At 43.4% G+C, this 19,708-nt stretch overlaps 2 protein-coding genes across 4 annotated transcripts in view; one reads left to right on the top strand and one right to left on the bottom strand.

The window, feature by feature from the left end:
- The window catches only part of dnajb6b (DnaJ heat shock protein family (Hsp40) member B6b), an 82,850-nt gene that overhangs the window by 53,767 nt on the left and 9,375 nt on the right, over window positions 1-19,708 (top strand). For 2 of the 3 annotated variants that reach the window (XM_063207087.1, XM_063207089.1), the window contains exon 9: window positions 13,527-13,703. In XM_063207087.1, the coding sequence (XP_063063157.1) occupies window positions 13,527-13,703 (177 nt within the window). Of the gene's footprint in view, window positions 1-632; window positions 806-13,526; window positions 13,704-19,708 lie in introns of those variants that run through there. The other variant, XM_063207090.1, reaches the window with a different exon arrangement.
- Window positions 13,722-18,754, bottom strand: LOC134455792 (CD59 glycoprotein-like). Its single transcript, XM_063207091.1, has 3 exons — window positions 18,358-18,754; window positions 16,517-16,603; window positions 13,722-16,078 (listed from the first exon to the last, which is right to left on the bottom strand). Exons 1-3 carry the CDS (start codon window positions 18,416-18,418, stop codon window positions 15,900-15,902), a joined length of 327 nt encoding a protein of 108 aa, XP_063063161.1. The 5' UTR covers window positions 18,419-18,754; the 3' UTR covers window positions 13,722-15,899.

Below are 19,708 nucleotides of genomic sequence, written 5' to 3' on the forward strand. Positions count from 1 at the left end.
CCTTCTTTCCTCTCTATAAGCTCTATCTTTTATGTCGCTAAGATACAGTAGACTTGTGCCGTTTGTTACCTAACTTCTGTGAACTGGACCTGTGTATTTTTTGTTTCGTTGGAGACATTTTACTTGATCACCATGAGAGACCAGCAGAACGGGTGAAAAACTGAATTGTAGCTTTTTGTTATTGTTCTAGGTATTTCCGATTTATTCCAAGAGTTCTAATTATGATCGTTGGTATTGTTGTTAACTATGGACATTGTTTTTTGGGGACCATCGTTTGTTTTTTCGGACCACAAGACTCTTTTTTGTCTTAATCCCAACGCCTTGCTTTATTGCACTTTTGATTTTTTAATGTCTAATCTCCCACTCCCCACCATAGACATATTTATATGTAGATACTGTACATGTGTACATCCATGTAGATAATATGTCTATGTTCTCCGCTCCCCGCTCCTTGGCTTTACTGACTGCTGCCGAATGACTGTTCCTCGGTTCATTCATGTTCTTCTCCCCTGCTACCTAAGAGCACATTGCCTTTTTTCCCCTATGACTCCAAAGCACAAGCTTGTCTCTGACTCTGTGCATCTTGAAATGAGCCTCTTTTTGCTTTTTGCTTCTCTTCCTTTTCCCTCCAGGTGGGGTAATCCTGTTTGAAGTCTTACCCCCGTTTTACCCCTAATATTCACTGACCCTGACCACAGCCTCCTTGCTTCCTACCTCCCTTCCTTCCTTCCTAACTGGTGTTGGCAACTTATTCCATTTGTACATGCTATTAAAATGTTGAATAAATTAATAGTGTTTGATAATGCATTGTTTTATTTGGGCGATTTCATTTGTTTTGTATGTTTTGAATGCAAGAGTGATCTTTTTTTTCACTTTCTTATTTCTGCATGATTGCCAGTGACATGGCTTCAATGTGTGTGATTTTTTTTATTATTATCTTATTTTTCATTGTATGTACAGCATAAACCTCAAACCAAGAACTGAGAATATATTAGAGACTTATTTAAATGTATTATGTAATACATGAATAAAGGAGGGTCTGTGTATTTTGCAGAGGAGATCCAGTTAGCTATTAAGGGGGTTGGGGGGCAGAAAGAATAATAAATACAAGAGAAATAAAATAATAAAAAGACTTTCCTAATGGGATTAATAAATCTCAGTTTCACCCTCTTGGGGGTTGTTGCACTCACGCTGTCTGTGTGTGGTGATTTTGATCAAACTGATGTCACTTTTGATGCATTTCTAATGTGTTTGGAGTGTGTGTGTGTGTGCCTTGCGTGTGTGTGTTTGCGTGCGTGTGCGGTTCAGAGCCTGCTCACTGGTGTGTGTTAACTTTAACCACATTAAAACACCTGCCTTGTAAATAAAGTTTTTTGCTCACTCACTGCCACATCACCTCCACATTCTCACAGAGTTCATACTGGTCACTGCTTCACTAACTGTTGGATTGTCCCATTGTACCATGCTCTTGTTATTTCTCACAGCCTCGTCTGTCAACATCAGCATTTATTTGGACTCTAGGCAAACAATATTTCCATGGAAAGAGGGGAAGAAACGGAACTGCTTTGATATCTGTGAAATAACGTTTCAATTTACAGTTGAAGAAACTAAACCTCTTTGATGTTGGTGAAATCACACAATCTTATCTTCAGCTCAGTCATACAACACCTCTGCTGTTCAAACTCCAGTAGTAGTAGCAGCAGCAGTAGGCCACTTGTCTTGTGTTGTCTCTCGCTTAGGCTACTCATTAACTACTAATGGTGGCAGTAAGGAAGCCAAACACTAACAGCTGAGTTTCTAAAATAGCATCCAAACCAACAGACCCGGAGTCCCTCGGTGGGGTAATAAGGAACTGAACTGGTTCATAACTACTGACTGGCTCCTGTAGTACTAGCAAACGCCTGCACTGCAGATGCATGGCCATTGCAAAGCTGTTTGTTGCGGGTTAGGTATGTTGGCACGTTCTAGATGGCTTCCTTTTCCTTGCTGCGCCCAGACGATAAGAGAACGGTCACCGCGGAGACCGCTGCTCCTGCGTTAATTACCTTTCAGAATTTGGGTGTAACCGTGGAGATAATGTTTTCCCCCCACAAACCTATTTGCATTTAAAGGGACCAAGTATAGAGAGTTATTTCCCATGTTTTGTAAAGCGAATAATAATCAGGATTGTGGAAACGGGTTATTCGGATTCAGAATTTCTGAAGGACATCCAAACCGGATATGTCCAACTTGCCAGCTGTCCGAATTGAGATCTGCACACTGGCTACGTTTATATGGCGTTTTTAATTCTGAATTAACAATTTAGAATTAAATAGTTCTGTTGAGTTTACTTTGATCATTCATTTAATTCCGAATTGTGAAGTGTTTACATGACGTTTTCCAAGGGGAATTAAGCTTCATTCAGAGTTAAAGTGAGTTACATGAATTAAATGTGTCATGTAGGCCTAAACGAGGCCACTATGGTTTTGTGGTTCAGGGACATTGTTTTTTACTCTACAACACAGTGCATTGGCCCGGATCATTAAAACAATCCACATTAGTTAGCTGTTATCTTTGTCTGCTGTGCTGTGTAAGGGTTTCCTTGCCTTCTCAGTTGTCAGCTGCCTGGCTATCAATGTAAAAATGGGAGCTGCTGTAACCGCACTGATTATAATACAATGTGTGTGTGTGTGTGTGCGTGTGCACTGTATTGACGAAGTTGAGTAACCCTGCTATGTGTCCCTATGATTGGGAATCAATGTAGTATGCATTATTGTAATCCATTATCTTTTTTTAGTTAGCCATCTGATGACAGTGTGTGCACATGGATGTGAGGGAATCTAAGTGTCTGTGTTTTTACACAAAGAGTATAGTCCAGTCTACTCCAGTCTGTGTGTGTGTGTATCCGTGGGGGCGTGCTCAGTGTGCTAGTGTGTGTAAGGGCTTTTTGCTGCCACTTAGGTATGTGTCTCTATCTTAAGATGAGGGACTGTGTTGACTTAGTGTCTGTGAAGTAGTGAGTGCCCGCTGTGAAAATCTCTCTCTCTCTCTCTCTCTCTCTCTCTCTCTCTCTCTCTCTCTCTCTCTCTCTCTCTCTCTCTCTCTCTCTCTCTCTCTCTCACTCGCATCAGCCCTTTACTCATCACTTGTTTGACTTTCTCTCTTTGCCCTTAAACATGGCAGTGCCCTGCCTACATTTACACACACCTTGTCTCTCGGCAAGTCTATTCAGACGAAGACAGATGTGCTATATTTTGTGTAACCCCCCCCAAAAAAAAAACCCCACATGGATTGCCTTTGGCCTCTTATGGGGAAATTTCTGAGGTTTTTCTTTTTCTTTTTTGACTGCTTTCATAATAGGCTGCTCACAAAGCAAGTCCTGACCTGCACCAGCAAACACATTTCAATACCAGAGAGACAGGCTTCATAGCATTGCATAACGCTGAACATAAAATCACTAGCTTTTTTCCCTCAGGGAAATAACCTGACAATCCCTGCCTGGTGTTCTGTCAAGATTGGATGCGTCGTTGAGATGGGCTACCAATGGGCTGTTAACATAACCCAAACCATAACTCTAACCCCTAGAGGCGCTGTAATGACTTGGTATTTCAGCTTGACAGTAAGCTCATATCGACACGACACCAGCCTGAACTGTGACTGTTCTGGAAGGTTCCAGAAAGCTCAGAGATGGTATCTGTCTGTCCATGACATTGGCTATGACTAACAGCTGTAGTGGTAGCCTACAAACTCTTAAGAAGCTGGCCGTGTAGAAAACTATCTGAAAATGTATCTCTGTGTGTGTGTGTATCTCTCTCTCTTTCTCTCTCTTTCTCTCTCTCTCTCTCTCTTTAAAAGGTGATTTATTACTAGCAGGATTGTATTAGCACTATGGTCCCATAGCCCAAAATAACACAATAGCCTAACACAACAGAAGTACACAAACAGCTATATGATGGGTAGGTGACCTCTTCTCTGTCTGTCTGCCTGTCTCTCTTTCTCTGTCTCTCTCACACTCTTTCTGAAAAAAGAGTCGAAGAATTTGCATGGGAAGCATAACCCAACTGAAATGCACACCAGGCTGGTGGAATGTGCCAGCGGAGTCTGTTTGTTTACTTAGTGAGTTGTGCATTTTTGAGAGCACGAGCCGCTAAGTATGTTTCAGGGCGAGTGGCATGGAGAAATGAGTGGGAGAGAGAGAGAGAAAGGAGGTGTGAAATAGAGTGAGGGAGAGAGAGAGCAAGAGATGGAGAAGGAAAGGTAGACATAGATAAATGGAAGGAGGGACAGGCAGAAAGGAGGGGGTGGTAGAGAAGGTGAGGGAGACAGTGAGAAATGGAAGGAGGGAGAGACAGAAATATGGGGGTTATACAAAAGGAGAGAGAAAGAGAAAAGTGGGCGAGACAGAGTTATGAGATATGGAGAGATAGAGGGTGTGAAGGAGAATAGAAGAGGAAGATAGATAGAGAGAGAGTGTTGGAGAAGTGGAGGGAGGAAAGGGTGTTTGCTTGCTACTGATTGCAGGGGCAGATTGCCAGCCGCAGAGGTCCCTCCAATGCATTTTTAATCAAACCTGCATCTGCTGTGGTGGTGGGGACACACGGTGTCCTATCTTTATAATGTCAGGCCAAACATTAGGGAACAACAGGCCTATCACAACCAAGCAAACAAAATGGGCAATTGCCTCTGGGCCCCCAGCTTATAAAGGGGCCACCCCTGGTGATGGCTGTTCATGTACATTCAAATGATAGGAATAGGCCAATGGCACTGCTATCAAAATCCCTCTTTAGGGGGCCCCTCCCCAACAGTTTGAAGAGGAAAATGGGCCCCCAAGTCCCTCTTTGCCTAGGGCCTCCAAATACCTCGAAACGGCCCAGGGAAAGCGAACAGCTCTCATTCAGACTAGTGTAGATATTGCATCACTGCTGGCTTCACCCAGCATCCCAGATGCCCAGCATCATGAGCCTGGATGGGAAGGAAAAGCTTTACCATGCCTACCATGAGATCTGAACCCTCACCAGATCCCTATGATTGGAATTGTAGACCAGCAAACATATAGTTTTTAAGGGTTATCCAGTGTGACCTTGAGAAAAAAACAGATTACAACTGTGTGTGTGTGAGAGAGAGAGAGAGAGAGAGAGAGAGAGAGAGAGAGAGAGAGAGAGAGCGAGAGCGAGAGCGAGAGTGAGAGAGAGAGAGAGAGTATGTGTGTGTTTGTGTGCGTGCGTGCGTGTGTGCACGTGAATGGGATTAGCCTATCATGACAAGTCTCATCACACACACACACACACACACACACACTGCCCCATTTCATTTGGCCTGGTCAGCATGGAGTCCTGATCACTATCGTGAACATTTGACATTTCTTTGTGAATCCAGAGGATTTGATTGAGACCCATCAGATTGTGTTGACATTGATAATCTGGTAGAGGCCATTTTTGTGCAAGTGAGGTTGTTCATCAGAGCCATTGGCTCTGTTGTTCATTATACAATGCTGCCATCTGCTGGCACAAGCATGTAAATGCAACCCCACAGTAATAACAGCAATGGAGATTACCAACGTGACGTCATTGCCCCAACAAAATTTACTTATAGGCCTAGGTCTGTTTTTTCTTGTTTAAACGATGAGGATTGGCGGATCAAGGCCACTCTCTAACAAGCGCTACAATTTGATTTGCCAAAGATTGGGGCAAAAGGCGTTTCCGACCCATTTGTCACGTGACTTGGCAATCTCTATAACATAATGAAATAAACATACCCTGGTTGCTTATTTCATTATGTGTCACAATAAACCAGGAATATTTTGGTTACCTTTTAGGTAGGTCGGATATCTTTTAATCACACAGCCCACAACAGATTTAACCCTTAACCAGAACAGTTGAGCTTTATTTGTGGTAGGCCTACAGTGACACAATTTGACATAACCTGGCAAATGTGTTTAATTTGTTGATTTTATTGGAGAGTGTTCAGAGTATGTCTATCAGGTAAAGAGTGAAGCTTGTCCTTACTTTAGTAATCCACCAGAATAAATGCAGTGGGAAAGGGGCATCATCCACCATAGAGGCTAGATGGTGCTGTTTCTCCATTGCGCCGTGTAGGCCTGGTCGATGATGTCACCTCAAGCACCTGTTTGCATTAGAATTCCTGTCCAGTTTTGACGGCAGCATGGTGGAAGGAATATAAATATATCCTATGGAAGCATTTCTTTCAGACCTTAGACTAGAAGAGTTTTTGCTTTTGAGTAGGATTCCATACATAATCACGTTTTGCCCTAAACAAATAGAATAAAATAAATATTGTGAAATGTAGGGAAAATATGTAGCCTGTTGGTACATAGTTAACTTTGTGTAAAGTTAGGCTATATCTTCACGGCCCACCTAATTAAAGTTTGCTCAACTGCACTTCCAGCATATTATTGGAGAGAAGTGTGTGGGATGGTGTTGTGCCTTAAAATATCCAAACGTGGAGCTTTCATTTGAAGTCTCGTTTTTAATTCTGTCCCTTCTTGCAGCAGACGACAGCGAGCTCACACTTTCTCTCTGCAATCCACCTACACATTTCCCGCCCTAAATCCCGCTCACTGAGGCAATTAAAGGAATGATGTGTGTGCATTATTAATGGCGCGCGCTGCTTAAAAGTCTCCTACTCCTCGCGCTTGTCTCCCACATCAGCCACACCATCATAGTTTAATCACATTTGAATTCCTTACACTTGCTGTGTTGTTTCTTCTTAAATGGTTGATCCGGGGGCTTGAAAGTGTTGCTCCAGTGCTTTACCATGAAAGCATCTGACCTTTAACGTCTAGGCCTAGCCTACCAGGTGCACTTTAAATGGTTCAGCGCATTCGGCCACCCCACTGCGAGACTCTTTTCATTACTATCCTAAAATAGGACCTGAGGTAAACGGGAAACAAATATTTAACTATCCATTTTCACATTTCTCTTGTGCAAAACACCAACACCGCCACCTCTCATATTCTTCCGCATGGCTCGGCGCTCTCTTGTCACCCTTTCTCATCTGTACTCCGGTTCCCGCGCCCGGGGCTCCTGGCTGCCTTATGAAAGATGAGGACGATAGGGGTGCCGCGAATGGAAAACATCCGGAATCGGCAACAGCTCCTTAAAGCTAGTATGCGGCCTCAGTCACCGTTATCTCGGTTCAGGACTCGGCATCACCGGCTGACGGCGCGACTACGTGGGGAGATGGAGTTATTATGGATGGCGGGAGAGGAGAGCGCGAGAGTAAAGCTGCTTAAACTGCAGCTGCTGACGCGGCTTTTGGTGGAGGTGGTGGTGGTGGTGATCCTCAATGTCGCTGAATAGCGCCATTTGTGTAGCAAGAGTGAGTATCCCCGCTGTAACCTGGCAGAGCGCCAGCCTCGGGGTCACTGACCGTCGGTGCCCTTCCATTATCCGGGGATGCTGCCTCTGCTTTCTGCTCTAGTGGGGCCCGCGGTGGTGAAAATGACTACGCAAAGCCCCTCTCGAAATGGTGCGTCCTCGGGGCACAACGACAAGTTAAGGAGGGGTAATGTATCGAAGCTCATGCTTAGGCCTTCTCACCAAGATTGGTTTGGTTATAGGCCACCAAAACTGATACATTGGGTAGCTTGCATGGTAAGGCTTAGGCCACATGCAGGTTATTTTGATTCATGAGAGACATGTGATAGTCTAGGCTACTTAGGTGATACGTTTACTTTATAAAGCAATTACATTGTGTTCCAGATAGCTGAATTGAAAATGTAGCTTCGCCTGTTGGGCAGCCCTGTCATACGCTTCTAAATAACTAAGGATGACACCATGAGCGTAATCTTGATACAGTCGCATATTGGCAAAATTTTACAGTCAGCATGAATAGGCACAGTAGGCCCTACATGTAGTGCAGGGGTGGGGAACCTATGTGTCGAGGGCTGTTTGCGGCCATTGAGGCCGTTTTATTCGGCCCCGATGTAATTTTAATGTTATGCAGCTTCACATGAAATAGCCTATGACAAATTTTGTAGCGGAATCTGAGAAAATACATTTGCAATACAATTAAGTTATATTCAGGCGACCTAGAGATGATGGGGTCTGTTTTAAAGGTGGCGGCCTTCAATTTTGGCCTAAAGTTCAGGGGGAAATCCTGGTTTGTGTTCATAGTACAGCCCTCGGAGGACGTTTACGGCCCTCGGGTGAATTTGAAGTGGCCCCTCGAATGAAAAAGGTTCCCCAGCCCTGATGTAGTGTATTACAGTGTGTGACCTTTTTTTGGCCCGGCAATGTAATACAGTAGGTAGGCTGTTCAAAACTGGTGATGGGATGAAGTCTTTTCTGGGGAGCGAATTAAATGATTCGGGTCCAGATACTGTATGTTTTCCGTCATCTTTCTAGATGAATCAGTCATGAAAGGAACTTGGTGGGTGGATTTCCGGCTCCATTTTAGATATAAAAAAATGAAATGGAGGAGCGCACCTATGTCTCATCTAGTCCAGTTTGTAAGGAATAACGGTGACCATCACCAGGATTCAGTGTCCGCCATGTTAATCGTGTGTGTGCGCGGGCCTGCATGCGTGCGTGCGTGCACGTGCGTGTGTGAGAGAGAGATATTGCAAACTTGGGTTTATACATGTGTTAGTGTGCATATGTTTGCATGCATGGAAGTGTGTGTGTGTGTGTGTGTGTGTGTGTGTGTGTGTGTGTGTGTGTGTGTGTGTGTGTGTGTGTGTGTGTGTGTGTGTGTGTGTCAGAGAGAGAGAGAGTGTGTGTGGCTCACACACATGTAGTGTGTCCCTTCTTGGCCACCAACCTCTTCCCAATCTAGTCTAAATATAGAGCCCATTCAGTAGCCTGGCCGCCTCACTCACTTTCAGCAAGACCCCCGAATAAACAAAACCACACCGCGCACAAAAGGGCTGCAAATCCATGCATGCCGAATGAGCCTGCGACAAGGCCCCGTGTTTTGTACTTCAAATTAAAAGCGCAGCTTTGATCTGAGGCATATAAAAGCAGCTCTCTTCTCTTTATTAGTATTAAAAGATCTCATTATCATTATTGGCCTTTGATTTTTTTGCCGCTTTTTGTTTAAAGTAATTAAATGATAATGGATTATGCGGCTCTGTTGGTTTGCTCTTTCACCCCCTTTTTTCTCTTTTTCTTCTTTCTCTCTCTCTCCATCTCCATCTCCCCTTTTCTCGCTTTTGACAGACTTATCTCCCAGGTAACCATATAATAGAAACAAATATTGATCAGGTAAAAGGCAGCAGTGGAAACGGACGTGGGAAGCATCCATCCATTCATTCATCCATCCATCCATCCATCCATCCATCCATCCATCTAGCCATTCATTCATCCATCCATCCATCCATCCAGTTATCCATTCAGTCATCCATCCATACAGCCAGCCAGCCATCCAGGGCCACTGGTATCTTTAGCCGGGCCCAGGGTAAAATCACATGTAAGAGACTCCCCATTTAATGCATACGATAATTCTGCCCCCTCTTCTCCCTGGGCCCATGACAAATTACCCATTTGTCTCCCACCCTGTTGGCAGGCCTCCATCCATCCATCCATCCATCTGTAGAGACAGAGCAGTTTTAGTGTGCCTCTTCCATCTCTCACAATTTTATTTTAACCCCTTAAGATGCGGCTTTATACATTTGTTGTTACCAGTATGGCAATGACCAAGTCGTGGTGCATTACTAAAGGGCCTGTGTTGTGTCATAGTATTGTAGTGCTATGGTAGTTGCATTTCAATGACTATTACAGCGTGCCACTGGAGGTACGGCGCGCATTAAGGGGCTACTCCATATTTTTTTTAATGTAAAACCCTCTAATTTGAACACCATCACTATCCATCCCTTTGTAGGCATAGCCAGCGAGGGGCAGAGAGAGATGTTTGCGAATGTCTCAAAATGTAAAAAGTCTAATTCAACTACTTGTGTTGTCCATCAATCCAGCCACCCATCACTCCGTAGAGACTGCTATCAAGAGACAAGACAGGGAGCTTTTCAGGATGCGCTTTCCATTTTTATATTTTTATGCATTTCTTAAAATGTTTAAAAAAATAAAATCTGATTTGACTGCCAGTGCCGCCTTTCACGGTTGAGCAGCCACTGCTTGTTATTCAGGGCTGTGGAGGAAGGACATGCCTCCCTCTTGAATGTTGGTTTGGGAGGACACTTAAGACTAGAGCGCCACTCATTTTCTGTTTCCAATTCCCTGACGGGGATTTACACACTGTGATGGGTTTGGATACTTTCGTGAGAGAGGTTGTGCTTTCTCTTTCTTTCATTCTCTTTCATACACACACTCTTTCTCTTTCTCTTTCTCACGTTCTCTCTCTCTCTCTCTCTCTCTCTCTCTCTCTCTCTCTCTCTCTCTCTCTCTTTCACCATCTCTCTCTCTCTCTCTTCCACTCTCTCTGGCTCTCTTATTTTCTCTCTCTCTCTCTCTCTCTCTCTCTCTCTCTCTCTCTCTCTCTCTCTCTCTCTCTCTCTCTCTCTCCCTTTCCCAATCACACACACCCCAAAACACACACAAACAGAGAGAGAGAGAGAGAGGGAAGATGCTTGGGCAATGCATGGGTGTCCGTGTGCCTGCAGTAATGGACTGTGACTGTAGAGGGTCACACTGGTCGACCCCCTGGTAATAAGACCTCATCCCACCAGGTAAATTGAGTCTTGCCAGGTTGCCTTTGTCTCTGTTTGACGAGCCTCATTACGGCTTTCTCTCTCACTCTACCTCTCTTTCTTCCTTGCGTTTTTTTCCTCTCTTCCACTCGCTCTCTCTCTCTCTGTTTCTCTCTTTCTCTGGCTCTATCTTGCTTATTTTCTCTCCTCTGTGTCCTCGTCTTTCTCCATCTTTTATCTTTTTTGTCTATTTATCTTTCTCTCCCCCACTCTCATCACCACCACAATCTCATCCCCCTCTCTCTTGACAGTTTTTTTTCCTTCATCCCCTCCTCCATCACCCATTTCCCCCCCATCCTCCATCCTCCGTCCCCCCTCCGTCCCTCCTCAATCAACAGTTCCGATCCCTGATTGTAGCCTCTGTCTCATCTTCGCATCCAGCCACCGAGTAGGGGAGCGGAGGAAGGAGTGACAGTGGCGTAGGTGACAGACTGTATAGGGCATGGTTGGAGAGAGAGAGAGAGAGAGAGAGAGATGTAAGGAGAGTGTGTGTGTGTGTGTGTGTGTGTGTGTGTGCGAGTCTTGTGTGTGTGTGTGTGTGAGAGAGAGAGAGATAGAGAGAGAAAGAGAGAGATGGAAGGGGAGACAAGGTATGTGTGTGGTGTGTGTGCGCGTGTTCGTGTGCGAGTCGTGTGTGTGTGAGAGAGAGAGAGAGCAAATTGAGCTGGCTGCTGTGCTGTGCTGTGCCGTGTGTCTGATGACATCATTAGTGGAGGGCCGGGGAGGGGAGGGGACGTCCTGCCCCTGTCCTGTGCTGTCATGCGGTCATGGGGTGTACAGCCAGATCTGCAACGCTAAGGCTACTGTCCTGTGGTGCATACACACAGCAACACAACATGCATGACATACACATGCACATGCCCACAGATGTTGGCACCTACACACACACGCACGCACACACACGCAAACAGTACAAATATTTGCTGCATACACACAGCAAAACAACATGCATACGACAAATATTTGAATAAATACATATTCTATTTTTTCCACAAATGTTACGGTATATACAGAAATAAGTAAAAATGCATCACACTGTATGTCAACAAGTATAGTTGGACTATGTATGGCATTTCTTTGAGTGTTGAAGTTGAAAGAAGAAATGTGAAAAATTGAAACGTGTTCACTGTATGTCCACTGTGTAGACAAAACGCAGGGTCCAGATCGCCTGCTGGTGGTCAGTCATTCATGTGAACAGTTTAAAATGAAAAGTCTGAGATGTTTTAATATTTTAGGCCTTTTTGTCTGTATTGCCAAGTGGAGGCTTCAGCATACAAATGATGACTTCTGAAAGAATAATGAAGGGAGAATAGAGATCATGTTGGCAACAAAATCAGTAGGCTATTCCTTTAAGCGGATCTAAGCACACCCTCTGTTAGGCATCATAATGACCATAACCTATCAATGTACACTGACTTGTGGACAGCTTAGATGAATCTTATGGTGATTGTCAAATATCATTATTTGTTGATGTTGATGTTGATACGTATATTGGTTTGGCTAGACTTGTGAATTTGTGCAATAATGACCCACTGTGTGCGGAAGACAAGATGGGAGGAGGAGGAGGAGATGGGGGTGGGTGGGGGGCTGGTCAAGAGGGATTAGATGCTGAAGAGAAATGGTGTGTGTGTGTGCGTGCGTGTGTGAGTGCATATGTGTGTGTTCGTGTGTTTGGGTGTGGTGTTTATTTTTGTATTTACATGTACGTGTGTGTGTGTGTGTGTGTGTGTGTGTGTGTGTGTGTGTTGAGTGTATGGTTGGTAATGGTGGCCCTCTTCTGATAATGAAAACAGGTTTCAGCACGGGAGCATCTGTCTCCTTTCTTCTGCCCCCCCCCCCCCCCCCCCACCCACCCCCACCCCCACCACCACCCTTCTCTTTAATTACCCGGCACAATGGCGATGAAATCTGCCCGTAATCTTGCCGCCATAATCACCCCCCCCACACACACACACACACTCTCCCCCATTCCCGTCCGTGCCTCTCCTCTCCTCTCCTCTCCCATCCCAGACGCTAATTCAATATAAATGTAAATTACCAAGAGAAAAGAATAAAGAAATCTCATTTTATTTACATGACTAATCACAATAAAAGCGTGCCGCCATGAAATATGAATGGGGATATAGCGACGGCTAGGTCGCCTCTTATGAGAGAGAGAGAGAGAGAGAGACAGAGAGAGAGAGAGAGAGAGAGAGAGAGAAAGAGCGAGAACAGAGAGAAGAGAGGGGGCCACTCGCCGGAGGGGATGTTTGAACTCTTCTTTACATTTCTCCCCGTGTGCGTTGTGTTGTGTGTTTGCTCGGGGTATACAAATGAGGCTGCCTGGCGATGCTGCTTATTGTCTGTGTGACGCGGTGATAATAGAAGCTGCTTCTCATTTTGACCCCGATTGTGCAGCTGATGCAAATATGAAACGACCCGGAGAGATAAATACAGGAGGGGGGTTGAGCTGATTGATTGATTGTACTAAGCTGTTTTGAGAAACGTCAAAAATGCCATGTCTCTTGGCTATTGCGCACTTAGCAGTTTTAAAGTTTATCCAAAGCCCACTGGAAATCAAGGTGTCGTGATAATTATCGCAAAACTATGATTGTGTGTGTGTGTGTGTGTGCGTGTGTGTGTGATTGTGCATATAGTATGTGTGTCAGTGGGTGCCTGTGTGTATCTGTGAAATATTGTAAACCTACCACCTATACTCATACACACGCACACACACACACTCTGTCTGTCTGTTCTGTCTGTCTCTCTCTCTCATACACACACACACACACACACACACACACACACACACACACACACACACACACACACACACACACACACACACACACACACACACACACACAGCAATCTTGGTCCGACGTCAGTGTTCTCTGTCACACAGATATGCCTGAAGGGAACGCCTTGGAGGACGAGCCACACAGAGTCGTGGCGCCATGGCGGACGAACTCGCTCCCCGCTCCGCCCTCCCTCCACCACGGACGCTACCTCAAGAGCAGTGCCCAGAACCCCCCAGAGGAGGAGGAGGACCGGGGCCTGCAGAGCCTGGGACTCGCCAGAGGTGGGCCCCCCGACATGACCTTCACTCGGCAGGGGAGCAGATCAGGGTTGCAGGGGGTGGGTGGTGGAACGTTGGGGTGACTTGTAAGGGCAAACAAGGCCTCTGGTGAAAGCTCCATGCTGTGTGGCAAGCTAATTCTGTATTGTATCGTACCACCACCTACTTTGTATGTATCATCTTGTCACCAATTGATGGTAGCATTGGGCCCACTAAACGTGGCGACAATAATCTGACTTGAGCTATTCGTTTCACTACAATAGGGCGACCAGACGTCCATATTTCCCAGGACATGTCCTGATATCATGACCTGTCCGGGGCTTCCTGGGATATTTTCATGAAATGATGGAAATGTCTGGGTTTTGATGTCTCTGAAACATTACGTAAAATCCCTTTAGGTAACATATAGTAACACTTGGCTTTACTGGGGCTCGCATTTAAAATACATTTGAATGTCATCAACATTTTTTAAAGGCCAGGGAACACAAATTCAACGCTTTCATTTTCCGTAGTTCTAGCCTGTTGTGTTTCTCACTTGCTCGAATGTATATACTACGCACCTGATAAGCAAAAATGCAAGAATTTTAGTATGTAAACACAAACTATAGCCGCATGCGCGCACTTGGAGCGCATCCATGAGGATGTGTCCCGTCTCTATTTATCAAGGAACTAGTTGACAGAAAAACATTCAAGCACTTCTGTGTCGGAATGCACATTTCATCATCGGTGAGTTAGAGAATGGTGGTTGGGGCTTTAGCCATTTACGGGCAAAGGCCTTTTTACATGCAGCTAAGAGGATTGGTATTAGTTTTGCATCCCTAGGATGCAGATCTAGATCATTTGTGAACAAATAATACAAACATAAAGAAAGTCAAATGTGAAAGGAATACTAATTGTAAATCTTAAGACATTGTCTTAGTAATACTTTCAGATTTATAAGCAATATACAAGCATTTATAAGCTTGATCACCCTGGCTGGGCCTCCTGTGCGAGGGTGTCTGTTGTGAGACCCGAAACACCCAGCAAACCCAGGTGTCAACACTGATTATGTGTCTTAATTTGCACAAAAGTGTATGTTAGAACCAACCATGTTTAAAGGACAGATTGATAAAGGGATTCGGCCTGTCCAGAAGGTATTTGGTTAGTACTTCGTCCAACACAATTGCCTGGAGTGGGATACACATAGCTAATTGTAGGTCCTTCCACCTAGCAGAGTATCCAGGGTTGCACCAGCATATGATGGGGCATAGCTGAGCAGCGCAATAGTATTCCAGTAGGCAAGGGAGCCCCATGTTCTTTCTGGAGCTGTAAAGTTTTATATTTAATCCTTGGCCTTTGACCATTCCAAATATACCTATATATTTGCTTATCCCACTCCGAAAAATGTTGTTTTGCAACCTCCAAAGGTAAAGTTTGATAGAGGTAGGCCTACAATAACCTTGGCAGGATATTCATTTTAACAGAGTCAACCCTTGAGCCAAAGGTTAAAAAAGGAATAACCTGCCATGTCCTCTTTATTTTGGAGGTCAGTGGCTGATAGTTTAGCCTGACCAATGTGTCCAAGTTCTTAGGCAGATGTACTCCTAGGTATTTTATTGAGTCATTTTCTTCACTTTTATATTTGTCTAATGTCTATGGGAAGTTTATAATTAAAGGTAAGGATTTGTATTTTTTGACCGCTGGTTCTTTCAAATGAAACTAAATCAAATGAATCATTTTTTTGATAGTACCATGTCCCAACTAGTTGACTCAAGGTGCATTCATACACACAAATACACAAGCCTTCAGCTGCTGAGGCTACCATAAATGTAACAATTGACACAGACAAACACCATTGTTTCAGTTTTTACATCTCATTTACGTAACAGGCAACTTTATTGAAAATCCACATGTAAATAAAGACATAATCAGAAGCACACCATATAGTATGGGGACCGGAGAGTACACAAGCCAAACCAGTTTAGTGAAGATGAGCAAGGTTAGTTTTTTTTAATGTGGCAGGAATTGAAAGTCAGTGCCCCACTCTCTGGTTGAGGTGTGAGGCATAACAAAATCATTTTTTTTTTAATCAAACAACAAATGGATGAAAAGTTTTACTCCAAAAGGATTAAATGCCGGCAATATTACCACACTTCCACATTCAAACAAAGAAAATAAACCTCTCTGATCCTGCAAGGAGCTGATGGAGTAGGTGTTAGCTTAGGACAGCACAAAGATGGAGGCCAGGGGCACCAGCAGGAGCAGGAGGTTCTTCCCAATCGCCTCAGCGCCGTTACACAGATCCCCCTCACAGCAGTAGGACTTCATATCAGGTATATCAACAGCACACGCAGCTTTCAGGCCACAAGACTTAGCCACAATACCTGTCGGCTCATGCACTGAGAGCACAAAGAGATGCACCAATGCAAGGCTGTAGTGAATTCGGTGGTATCAGGAAAACACACAGTTAAACATTGGGTTGTCAAAATTAGAACTCCAAATAGAGTGTTTATAACAGTGTGGAGAGTCTAATCACACCAACAGGCTGTTGGTGTGATTTGACTCTCCACACAGGGGAGTCAATAGTCAGGGTAAAATTCTGCAGATAGCCAGTGTAATTGCAAGTCTACAGCAAGATGATATCTATTCACGCGAGTAAATTTGACTCTGACAATGTTATACTGACCATAGATTAATTTCAACTCTTTAAGAGTTATACCGTCACCACACATTTTACAGTGCAGCGACAACACTGACAAGATGACATCACTGCCATGATGGACCACTCATGTGTACACATTAAATGAATATTCCTTTTTATAGTTCTGCTAACTCACCTGTTTTCAGACAGGAATCATAAGCCGCAGAACAATTGGTCACTTCAGGAGTAGGACACGGTGTGCAGGAATAACACTGCAGGGCATCTGAAACAGAATACATCATTCAGATAGGAAGCAGAGAGGTGATTCTTCTGGTCCTACACAACAAGACACACACACACATTTTAAAAATATCAAACAGGTCCTGTGAAGCGCAACAACAACAATAATGACAAATTCTCATCATTATTTGATAGGCCTGCATTATGTACATTTAGGGAAAATGTTTAATACAAAACAACTTCAGTAACCAATACGACAAGGTATTCATTACGGTCTCTGGAGTAATGTTAGGTTAAGTGCTTTATCCTCATCCATACATAGTAAAAATGGTGTAAAAATTCCAGTAAACTTAGAAAACTGGAGTAATTACAACACTGGGGAGAGTCAAATTATTCTAACACTGGTGTCAAAAGTCAGGTAAAATGTTGCTGATGGTCAGCGTAATTTCAACTCTAAAGCAAGACAATTACCCACCCACCCACTCTGCTCAAGGTTCACCAAGGTTCAATACTATCTTCACATTTCAGTGCTGATATTTACAAAATACTGACTAGATACTATAAAAATAAGTAGCCTAGAAATCTAGACGCCCCTAGTGGCCGCAAAATGAATTTGCTCCCGGCACAGCTTTGCTGTAGGGGTTTTTGGCGCGGCCAGGCTAATAAAAATAGGCCTACTATAGGCATACTATACTGTATAAAATACTATACTTCACTTTGAAAATGTTGCACGAACCAAAGAGTAAATTTAACACTATTTTTGAGTGGGACCAAAAGTTATCTGAAATTTAGTTAATTTCAAGTCTTTAATAGTTAAAATAACACTTGTATTTTTACTGTGTACCTGTAGATAAGGGGGGAACCACCCTCATTCTTCCTATACTTGTAGGATTCAAAGCTGTAACCCTCTGATCAAAAGACCAACTCCCTAACCATTAAGATCATGAATGATATACAGGGCAACTTTTTGAGCAACATTGCTGGTCAAGGAGCTGATCGGCTGCTAATTTTGAGCTAAAATAGTTGAGAAAATGTGCCCACTGGGGTTCCAGATTCTTCTGGTAAAAGTGTTATAGTGATAAGCTGGCCAAATAAAATTTTCTAGTATTGTTACCCCAAAGCTTTTAAAGTTGGCAACTTGGGATGTCAACAATTAATCGACTAATCGACTTAAATCGATTAATGCGTTAATCGTTTTTAGAAAAAAATATCGCAATTAATCACCAATTTGACTGACGAGAGACGCAGGTGAAATGGGCATGTGAAAAGTGTGCGTGAATTTTGGGAACATTTTAATCACCTTTGGATTAAAGAATATAAATAGAATTAAAATGTAGCATTTTATCTGAATTTTTAGTTCATATTTTATTGTTTTTTATTTTGTTTTTAAATATTGAGATTACTAGGGAGAATGCTGCTTATCAATTAATCGTAAGTTGATCAATAAGGTCAATCAACTAACAATTAATTAATTAATCAATAATTTGCATCCCTATTGTCAACTGTATCATCACCATTAAAAGGCTTCTTTAATTGTGTATGTGGCCTGGCACGTAAACATTTGCAATTTTTCAGTCACACAAATGATAATAACTACTACAATGGTGCTAGGTCATCCTAATCATTGTCGAGAACAAACCTGTTCTAAATTAGCCAGAAAATGCATCCACGCTGTTTTAAGTCAGACAGGTAGTTGAACATCAAATTACCAACCATAGAAGCATAAAATCCTTTGCATCCGGTTACAAAGAGGTGGAGAGCACAAATTAAATGTATTTGAATTACTGTCATTATTACCTGCAGTGGCCAGCATGCTGGCTAGAAGGAGTATGAGGAGTGGTGCCATCTTCACAGACATCTCATCGAGGACTTGACTTGACTTGACTTGATCGGGGATCAGATACTAGTGTTGGATTTCGGTGTATTACACCTGCTTATGTGTTGAACAACCAGAAGAGGGATGTGCCATTGACCGGTACCTAGACATGCACACTAGATACTGCATTGACCACTCCCTTTTAGTGGGGTGACTATATTTCAGCATGTGAACACTATCACACCTTACTGTGATGTGCAGGGGAATAACCTATGGGCCTATTCATTTTATGGACCTTTGTCTAATTAATGTTACTTTACATACAGTGATGGACAACCTTGATTCATAAGGTTACAGTCCAGTGCCACATATTCCAAGTTTTTTCTCTCCCAATCATAGATTGTAGAATAGTCAAGTCAAGTCAAGTCAAAGTTTATTTGTAATGCACTTTTAATACAACAAAAGCAGCTGACCAAAGTGCTAACAGAAGGGCCTAAGTAAAAAAAGACTTGAAACAACATAAAGCAACAATTGACAAAAGACGTGGAGACATCCATAAAACACACAAAAAACACAGGCATTAGTGGATACGATAAGACTGAAAAATATACTGAAGTCAGTATCAATAAGAACAAATAGACCTATATAAATGAATGAAAATCACACAAGAGTGTCAATAAATAAGAGGGTTAAAAAAAGAAGGTGGGTTAAAACAATAAATAAATAAACAAATCAGTAAGTCAATAGGGCCCAGATGAGATTTAAAAGACAAGAATATATCAAGGGGAAATAAAAACTTGGGCACAAAAATGGGTCTTAAGCTCTACTTTAAAAACAGCTAAGGAGGGCGCTAGGCGGATGTGAATAGGGAGCTCGTTCAACAGTTTTGGGCCAACAACTGCAAAGGCTCGGTCCCCTCTACTTTTAAGTCTGGAAAATAGCTAATTTGGTCGGCTGACCTGTTGGCCCTGGAGTGGCTCTGTAAAGTTAAAAGATCAGCTAGGTAGGGGGGTGCCAGACCGTGTAGGGCTTTAAAAACAAATAAAAGAATCTTAAAATGTATCCTGTATCGTACGGGGAGCCAGTGGAGGGCAGCGAGTACAGGTGTAATATGTTCACGCCTCCGTGTCTTGGTCAGAAGACGTGTCCCACGAGTCCGGCCAGGGTCATTTCCCGACCCTGCCCCATCTCTCTCTCCCAACCATTTCCTGTCCACTCTCATACTGTCCTGTAATAATGAAGGCCAAACGGCCCCAAAAAATCCTTTTAAAAAACATGCAGTAATGGAACGATATAGTTGACCATTCACAGCAATAAACCCCATTGGAATTA

This window comes from Engraulis encrasicolus, chromosome 9 (genome assembly GCF_034702125.1).
Source record: "Engraulis encrasicolus isolate BLACKSEA-1 chromosome 9, IST_EnEncr_1.0, whole genome shotgun sequence".
Classification (NCBI taxonomy): domain Eukaryota; kingdom Metazoa; phylum Chordata; class Actinopteri; order Clupeiformes; family Engraulidae; genus Engraulis; species Engraulis encrasicolus.